The 9198-nt window shown below is 41.1% G+C and overlaps 1 protein-coding gene across 3 annotated transcripts; it reads right to left on the bottom strand.

Annotated features, from left to right (window-relative positions):
- Positions 1-339: 339 nt before the first annotated feature.
- On the bottom strand, positions 340-8628 carry plp1a (proteolipid protein 1a). 3 transcript variants are annotated; one of them, XM_085476547.1, is made up of 7 exons: positions 8213-8628; positions 6076-6262; positions 5786-5942; positions 5276-5444; positions 2887-2960; positions 2709-2774; positions 2186-2391 (listed from the first exon to the last, which is right to left on the bottom strand). In XM_085476547.1, exons 1-7 carry the CDS (start codon positions 8214-8216, stop codon positions 2311-2313), a joined length of 738 nt encoding a protein of 245 aa, XP_085332673.1. In that variant the 5' UTR covers positions 8217-8628; the 3' UTR covers positions 2186-2310. The 3 variants fall into 3 exon arrangements, with proteins under 3 accessions (XP_085332683.1, XP_085332673.1, XP_085332664.1); XM_085476557.1 differs by lacking the exons at positions 2186-2391; positions 8213-8628 and adding an exon at positions 340-873 and having other exon boundaries at positions 6076-7078; XM_085476538.1 differs by lacking the exon at positions 8213-8628 and having other exon boundaries at positions 6076-7078.
- Positions 8629-9198: the final 570 nt, after the last annotated feature.

Genomic DNA, 9198 nt, shown 5'->3' with positions numbered 1-9198 from the left:
CATGTTGCTTGAAAATCCTTGAGTGTGTTATTAAAGTTTTAAAAACAATACCTAAACCTGTTTTTAATCTCTTAACAGGTCACTAAAATGCATCTCTATACTACTGGTTCCCTTTTAGCAGTAGCTACTTCACTTTTTAAAGCAGATATCTGTAACGTTTAAAGGTTAAAATGAAGCATCTGGATTTTGGAGCAACATCCCAAATGAAAAACAGCTTCAGATTTAACCCCAAACTGTGCCGTATTTAAATTGCATCAAATCCTTGAGTGTCACTGAATGACTATGTGTGGGAACCTGATGGTGAATGGTGTTCCTCTCCATTATAAACAAAAATCAAACCATGTGCTACATTTTTATTTTCCCTTCATTAGAAGGATCCGCTGCATACTGTCAAATTAGATTGAGGCAGGAAAGGAAAGGAAATCTTCACATTTGCCTTCAAAAGTACATTTTAAGGAAAAAGTACATAATCTATAGAAATTATTCACATGCAGCACATTGTGTTGAAATAAGGATAAATACGAAGTTGTAATGCTTGGTTAAGAAAAAAAAACCCTGCTTTTGTATCATGCCCCAACTGTTGAAATATGCCTCTACAATATTATTAAAGTGGAACAATCTACAAAACAGTGTCATTTGTTGACACGCTCTGGTGTTACAGTTATTGCAGAAAGATTGTTACCAAAACTACTACAAAATGTCCTTTCACAAGGTGTCAGACAGGTTGTTCTCAGAGTACGGAGAGCGCAGTATCCCTCCTCTGTCCCTCTGCAGTCTCCTATACAGGTCGTAACCTCTCTCCTCATTTTTTGCCCTGTGTCGTAGCATCTTCAGGTAGACTTGGTACACAGCCAAGTGAAGGGAACAGTGCACCTGTGGACACACGAGGAGAGAATACAAAACACCTTACAAAATACCTTGGCCTCCTAATGTGGCAAAAAGCCAAGGATGAACCATCAGCTTCACATTCTGATAATACACCAGACACTGAGGTTTCATAAAGTCTACAAACAAATGTTTTCAGAGGCCATGTGTACAAACAGTTCAAAGCATTCTTCTTTTTAAATTAAATATTACTGACATATGAAAATGAAACTGCTGCAACATGACACATCCAATATTAGAAGCTATGCTAAGCTTCCACTAAGTCTACTTTTTAGGATTCAAAAGGTTTTGTTAGGAATATCCAGATGTTTAAAAAAAAAAAAAAGCTACATTAAGTGAAAAACAAGTGTTATACAATAACTACAACAAAATCCCTAAAGAATTAGACACAAAACAAACCTGTCCTTTTTCTATTTAAGTACCTCAGCCATTCATTACCAGCAGGGGGTATCACACCTCAACAAAGTGGTTTTGGGCTTATATTATGAGGTTACTTCAAGTATTAGCACCTAGTGCTTCTGCCATCTCAACATTATGAGAAACAATTTCAGACCTCACTAGATCTAAACAAAAACAAATTGTCCCTTTGTCAATAAGAAACTATTCAAAATAAAATTCCCCTTTGTCCCTTTACCATGAATCCATTTTACATGGTGTTGGTGTTGGGGGTGGGGTCCATGCAGCAGCATGTGGATGAGTTGTATGTGTGTGTTGTTGCTGTCCCAGAAGAGCTACATTGTGGCTCTGGAGAGGTCTGACCCTCTCTTTGTCCAGAGGACCCTGTCCCTTGACATGCAATATAACCCCTGGCAGAGAGTAATGGTGCAGGTGGCCCCAGAACTGGCTTCTTATTGGTTAGCTTTTAAGAAAGACATGACTCCATTGTTGGAGCTTTTCTCCGGCCCGTGAGAAAAGTCCGGGAGGTCAGCATAAGACCGCAAGTGCATGCTTGTCTGCTACCATGGCAGCCAGATGTGATGGTTGGTAGCCATAGTAACCTCTAATCCCCAATTCTTATTAACAGCTGCAAACTACCTGCACATCTTCTAATTTAGTGGTCATTTAATACATATGGTAATTTGTTAAAGTTGTGTTATTTGTGAGTACAGCGGGAGGCAGAAATTCATTTCAAACATTGAACTTGGCAAGTAACAAGAGCAATAATTCACAAATATTTTGGCACAGATTGAAAAACATCAGAAAAAATGAAAGTACGATTTCAAAGCAGAAATTACACCCACAAAAAAAAAAACAAAACCATTAAAAAAAAAAACTTCCTTATAATAAGTAAAAATATAACAAGTTTAGAAAAAAATTTATCCAGGAGCAGACGTAGTAGTGTGCACATCACATAAAAAAGAAGAGTTGCCATCGATTTAAACTCCCATGTTCGTGGTGAAGCCAGAAAAGACAGGAAGCTGGGTCCTAACACCGTGCACCTATGCCCTTTCTCCCCAGATACCGCAGAACGGCAAAGTTATAGGTGGTTGACATAGTATAGGTCAGCTATGAAAAGACAAAGAGAAACAAGAGGAATCAGAAAATAAAACGAACATAACAGCTTCTGTAATGAAGCATGTGAGTATAATGGCTGCACAATTTGCTTGCATGGCTGGAACACCAGACATTACAGCATTATTATGATGTTTGCATCAGCTGACAAAGAGGAACAGAGAGCAACAGTACAGAGGTCATCAGTCATGGATGCCTGAGATGCCTTGTCGCCTACACTCTGAGCGTCACTAAGTCACATGAGCCATAACACCAGTGTTATATTACCACACTGCAGCCAGACTGGCCTCAACCTCAGCATAATCACTCACCAGAGCCAGGAGCGTGATGCCAGCGCCGGCAAAGGCAGCGATGTAGAGGTCGTAGGTCATGCGGTACTAGCAGGGGGAGATTATTGTTAGTGAATACAACATGTTGTATTTGTGTTATGTCAGTCAAATTGTACAACATGACAGCAGACCTCGAGTTGTTTCATATTATCGTACTCACTTCTCTTGTCTTGCAGACACTGGACAGGGTCATACCACAAGCTTTCCCTGGTACTGCATTCCATGGCAAGAGTCCTGTTGAAAAAAATAAACTTATGTACTCAAATATAACACTCAATTGCACATAAAAAGATAGAATTATTATATTTTGTTCTTGCTGCCTGTAAAATTACATTAAAGGTCCACAACAAATCAATTAATTTGTTCATTCTAAATCTTTTTTGACTTTCACGGTCTGCGGCGCTCAAATCAAACCACAGAGCCAGGCATGTTAAAATTTATTAAACTTCCACCAAACAGAAGAGTTTGTGTGTGTGTATGTTGGGGACTATTTTCAGCTGCAGATTAATACGCACATTTGATGTGTTAGCGAGTGTTTAACCCTCAGGACAGTGTAATGAAAGAACAAATCACTCAGTGCAACAGTGTGCCTCATTGTGTGGCAAATGTGTTTTAGCCACACTCTGGGGCTCCAGGGATGGCAGCGTTGTGCTGTGGGTCTGCTGACACTTTTAGTCTGGACTGATATCTTGACAGCCATTAGGTGGATTGCTATGAAATTCTGTACAAAACATAGCCCACGGAGCATGAATGAAAGCTGACGTTCTGGGGGATTTTAGGAAAAATGTCTTTAAGTGGCATGCGAGCTGCCACGAAACTCTGTAGCTTACAGAGATTGATGTTCCCCTCTGGATTTCGTCTGACTTTTCCCTCCAGTGTCTTTGCCTTGCTGAGATTTTAATTTGATCAGCACTATGATATATGACAGAACTGCTGCAAAACTAATGAGATCCCAATGACCTCAGGAGCACTTTTTGCATTTACTGCTAATCATTCACAAATGTTACCAAACTAAATAAAAGGTGCCATAGAGAGCGCAATCAAGGCAGCAGACAAGTCTCAACCAGCTCTGGATGGCATGAAAATGCCTCCTAGTACATAAACTTTATAAGAGCTAGGCCTTCAGGGAGACTCAAGTACAAGATGTGAGGCGTCAGGAAGAAGAACAGGAAAAACTACGAATCTAACACGAAATGCCAGTGTGCAGTAAAAGCTGTCGCCACTGAGTCACACATCCAAATGAATGTATCTACAAGTTAGGCAATGTATTTTGACACCATGCAACTTGTACTAAAGTTGAGTGTGGATAATTCAGAAAGGCATGAGCAGGGTTCATGAACCCTTCTAGAGCTGCATTGGGCTCATCGGGCTATTTTAAGTGGCTCCAGTGAAAAATGGAAATGAGCAATAGTAATTTTTTTTTCAAATCATAGCTTTAGGCAATTCTTGATTATAAAAAAAATATATATATATATCTCCAATTATAAACACAGAATTTAAGGTCAAGTTTTAATAATTTGGTACCTAAAATGTACATCACAGTGTTTGACTATCACATGGCACCTTATCCTCTCAAATTTGCTGAAGTCGGACTGCAGTGGCTTGTATGGCTGTATACATAAATAAGTAGTTCTGAGTCCCTATAGTTTTATGCATTCAAATCCAAATAAAGTAAATCCACAGAGGAAAAAGAGAATTTAGAGCTTTCACCACTAATGCTGCTGGCTTACTGGTAAGCCTGATCTCAGCAAGGACTTTAACCGGAATTAAACTCAAACTGCCCCCCCCCCCCCTTTTTTTTTTTTTTTTTACTATGATGCAAAATGTTTTATCATCAAAGTAGACCGATTTTAATTTGATTCATTTACAAAAACACTGACTGATGAATGAAATGCACGTTTTCTCCAACTAGTACAGGTGTAGACTTTTTCTTTGTTCCAGTTTCAAAAATGCAAAATGCCAACTAATCATTTCACATGTGTTAAAAGATCAAATAAGTTTTGTCACACCATATAAACTTTTGGGGGTCAAAAACTTCTCAAAAATGCCTCTTTTGGCAGTTGAGTTTTCCCACCACTGACCATGAGCAACAATATATTTGCAAGCACCTCAGCTAACTACATTAGCATGCTAATAGTGTCAACACAAGGTGGCCTACTGTTTATGAGGCCATTACTGTAGCAAAACTACACGCACAAATAGTTTTGCCACAGTAATAGCCTCATAACCGTTTCCCCTCCAGCTGCTTTGTCTCTGTATTAATTGTTATATTGTTTGCATTATGTCCTTAGGTTAAGCCTCAGACAGCTGTGGGAATGGCTGTTGACCTCGAGCGTGCTAAAGAGTTTTTGAACAGTGGAGGTTATAGCAGAAACCATAATCAGGATTTAATTTTCCCAATTCTTTGGCAAGAAATCATCACTGAAATGGCCGTTTCAAGAGATTTGTTTACAGTAAGATAAATATGCCGTGTGTTAACAGGTTTGCCTTATGTGAATGGATTTTGCATGAGGAGGCCCAACACTGACTGCGATGGGAGTTCCTCTTACCGTACTGTCTCGCATCAACACAAAGCTGGTTGATACTTGCTGGGGTCTCAGTCAGAATATCAATAGTGTGGCAGGTAGCATCCATGTTGTAGAAGAAGTAGACTGGCAATGCCGAGAAGGCAAACACCAGCAGCCACAGCACAGCGAGCACATACGTCATCACTATAAACTGCACAAGGAGAGAGCAGGCCACAGATTAGGGTGCATTATCATATTAAATGGATGCACACAATCTCAGAGTGTTTTTATGAGGCGTGACTCACTTAATAGCCACGCTTGTTTTTCAGGTTAGTTCTACTTATCTCCCTTTTTGCCTCCTCTTCCAACTACTCAAGTCTTAGACCACTCAAACACTCACTGTATGCTTATCTTTGCATGTCCCTTAAGATTTTTTCTTCTTTAGGAGCTTTAAGATTTTTCAGCTCACCACCCACCAGGGAGTGATATATGTATTAAATCCTATCCAATCTGTCCAATCCTTTTTACTTTTCCCACTCAGGGCCCTCTCACCGAGGAGCTGAGGCAGCGGCCGCACATGGTGCTCCTGAACTCTCCAAAGGTTTGCCTTGCAGCGCTCGTAGTGTAGAAGCCCTCGGCCAAAAGCACAATGCAGTAGAGGAAGAAAAAGGAGGCCAAACCATAGATGACATACTGGAAATATTGAATGCTGAGAGTGGCAAAGGAAAAAGAAAATGTTAAGAGGTTAAAAGGGTTAAACCTTCAAAATACAGACGAAATCATGAGAAGTCTGAAGATCAGGTTTGATCACGCTTCGATGATGGAAATATAGGACGACTTACATGTAGGCTAGGGTTATGTAGTCCTGAAGGTTACGTGCAAAGTATGTCTCGATGAGCCTCTCTGTCTCTGTGAGTGCCTGGTGCCCACAACCACAGAAGAGGGCAATGCCAGAGAAGCAGAGAAGTGTGGCAACAAGGGAACAGTACGGCACCCCACCCAAACACCGCATACAGCACTCATAGCAACCTATTAGTCGACATGCAGCGCCATGGAAAACAAAGCATATTATGAACAGCGGAAAGACATAGTACACCATTAAAACGTACGAAATATTAAAGAATATACTGCATGGTTTTTTTCTCCCAAGGACAGGAAATATGTTTTCACTCTTTCAAGCTAATGAAAATTAAATTGTGCCGCAACTTTTAAAATGATCTGTTCAACTAAAATTACTGTCACTGAACTCCGATTTGTGCCATGCAGATAGTTTTGATTGCATTTGTTCTGGTTTTAAGACATCCCTTTATGAGATTGTTGCTTCCACCCCAGCACAGACAAGCTAAATAGTTTGTTTGTGCTGCTTAAAACTGCAGAACAGTTTATTGATCGTTCTTTCAATCTAAACACGTGCAACTCAGAGTTAACTTTGTGTGATTCGTGCCCCAAATATCCAACAGCAGATCCTTTCTACACAAACTATTTCATGTTACCCTTGATAATTAAAAATATAGGGCTTCTGTCAATTTTCATAATTGGGAGTAGACAAAAAGGTTATCATCTGATTTCATAGCACGAACACAGCATTTGGCATAAAATACAGCTGAACTTGGTGGCGACAGAAAACCCCAGAGATAAGAATCATGAAATTTGACAACCCAAAAACCTACCTACATAATACTAGGGGTAAAAAATGCAATAAGGAAAAACAAAGCCAGCCAAAGCAACCTTTTAAAGATAAAATGTCAGCATTGATCAAGCTGCAGCTGTAAACACACAAGTTCGCTTATTAAGTCTGTGCATTCCCCCCACTAGTCATGTGCTGTTTGAATGGATGCCAAGGGCCACGGGGACGTGTCGACTCTGACCCCATCTCACACCCTGACTCCATTCACCAGCCAGGATGGAGAGTGTGAGAAAAGAGGGAGGACGCTGAGGAGAAGGCAAAGCGAAACAGAAAGAGTGGCTGCTTTTGTGACTGGAGAGACAACAGTCTTTGTGCCACACCATCATGGGGGTACAAGGGCCACCAATGTCAAGCAAACAAAGGCCAGAGGCACCTCTGTGCTTTGCGGGCACACACACAAGCATATTCACCAGACTTCCTACTAAGAAGACACAGGAACAAGAAAATGATAGTGGGGAGCTGCCAGTGCTGGAAGAGGATGGAAAAAGCAAACCTAGAAACAAACAATGGAACTGTGTAAATGTGTACATGCATCCACACAGACATGCACAATAGAAGCAGGCAGACTGTAGCTGGTACCATTGCAGTAAACACAGATGGCCGGAGGGGCAAATAGATGGCTCTTTAAGCAAACGCATAGCTTTGTTGGGTGTCTGTGCATGACCAGACATGCAAACTGATTGCATGCGATTCACATAGCGAGGGTTTGTGCACAGAACACAGAGTTTGACAAGAAATTGTGAATAACATAGCTACACAATAAATTATATACAGTACATATAGATAGATTTTTTTTTAGAGAATATACACACACATTGTATCAGCATAATCCATAAGTTTTAACACTAACCTCAGTCAGTCAATCAGGCCGACCTTCAGATGCACCTTGTGCCAATTAGCCAATTACGAATCACTGCGGCCCTCTCTGGCTCTTTGATTGTGACCCAAATGAAAAGACAAGCCCTGCAGGAATAGTCTTGAAAATGCAAAAGCTGGGGCCAAATCGCCTCTATAAAAATTGAGAAGGATTGCGAGCGAAAGCAAATGCGACAAGGCTCGTCTGAAAAGTAGCCCTGCCATCTCAAGCATGAAATAAATCTCATAATATCAGCCGGTAAGAAGCAGACCTCTACACTGACAAAAAAAGAGAGCCCCCACTTTAATAACTTCTGATGCCCTCTCACTGCTCCCCTCCCTCCCAGAACAATCGCATACAATCAAGAAAAGAAGTGATAATAAGAACATACTACAAGCTAATAAAGGTAGACTCTAGTCTGTGTGAAGTTTCTTACCCATGTCTGGAAAGATGCGTTCAAGGACTTGTCGGCTACTGTCTCGCTGCCCGAACTGCAGCTGGTCCGCTGATGATATGCGCAACTTGTCTCCGGCCCCCGTATATCAATCTCAACTCGCTGTTTTGTTCCCCCCAACAATGGACAGACCCGCCGATGACTGCGAGTGCAACCTTAAAGAAACAATGTCGCTTTTCAATGAACTTCAAGGAGCAGAAATGATGAGGAGGCCGGGGGTCCTTAAACTTGCGGACATTTACTAAGTTCATTGTTGACGCTCATTTGCATACAGACGTGCTCACAGAGAAGAATAGATTTTTCTTCTTCTCGTGTGTGTGGGGACAAACAGTGGTTAGCTAAGACCTTTTTGTCTTAAAAGTCAAAATGCCAACATGTCCAGGCAAATGAGGAATGAGTCGTACATCATGTTGAGTCGAGCTTGTTGTTTCAGACGGTCTACGACAGGGGTGCCCAATCCCGGTCCTCGAGAGCTACCGTCCTGCAGCTTTTAGATGCATCCCTACTCCAACACAGCTGAATCAAATGGTTTGATCTCTTCAGCATGCCATCATGTTTGGCAAAGGCCTGATAACAAGCCATTCATTTGATTCAGGTGTGTGGGAACAAGGATGCATCTAAAAGCTGCAGGACGGTAGCTCTCGAGGACCGGGATTGGGCACCCCTGATCTACGACCTCTGATTGAGATAACACTGGCTATCATGGTGTTGCCCTTTGAGCGTTCAGGTGATATTCTTACAGGAAATTGACAGATATCATCTGTTTGCAGTGAGATACACTTTACCGTGACTGAAGTGGCATCCCAGCAACCCAAATAAACGGTGTCACGGTTTGTTTGTTTTTTTACCTCTTTTGGAATGTTCCAGCGAAAGGAAAACTATAAACATGTGCACACTTATGAGAAGTGTTTATTTTTTAGCGATCTTACCTAACAAGATAGAGTTTCAATGAGTCCCTTTCGTTTTGT

This window comes from Copadichromis virginalis, linkage group LG2, assembly GCF_057382275.1.
Source record: "Copadichromis virginalis isolate Kocher_CV1m ecotype Utaka linkage group LG2, C_Virginalis_male_GT1.1, whole genome shotgun sequence".
In the NCBI taxonomy this organism is placed as follows: Eukaryota; Metazoa; Chordata; class Actinopteri; order Cichliformes; family Cichlidae; genus Copadichromis; species Copadichromis virginalis.
The sequence above is the reverse complement of the archived record's forward strand: the minus strand, read 5'-3'. Positions and strand labels throughout refer to the sequence as shown.

Bases quoted from the DNA above. Each gene is read 5' to 3' on its own strand.
- plp1a (XM_085476557.1), bottom strand. From the start codon at position 6,332: ATGGTGTACTATGTCTTTCCGCTGTTCATAATATGCTTTGTTTTCCAT. The intron at 2,961-5,275 runs GTAAGAGGAACT...TTTTTTCAACAG, and splicing joins TGTTGATGCGAGACAGTACG to GACTCTTGCCATGGAATGCA. The intron at 874-2,708 runs GTGAGTGATTAT...GTGTGTCCACAG, and splicing joins GCATCACGCTCCTGGCTCTG to GTGCACTGTTCCCTTCACTT.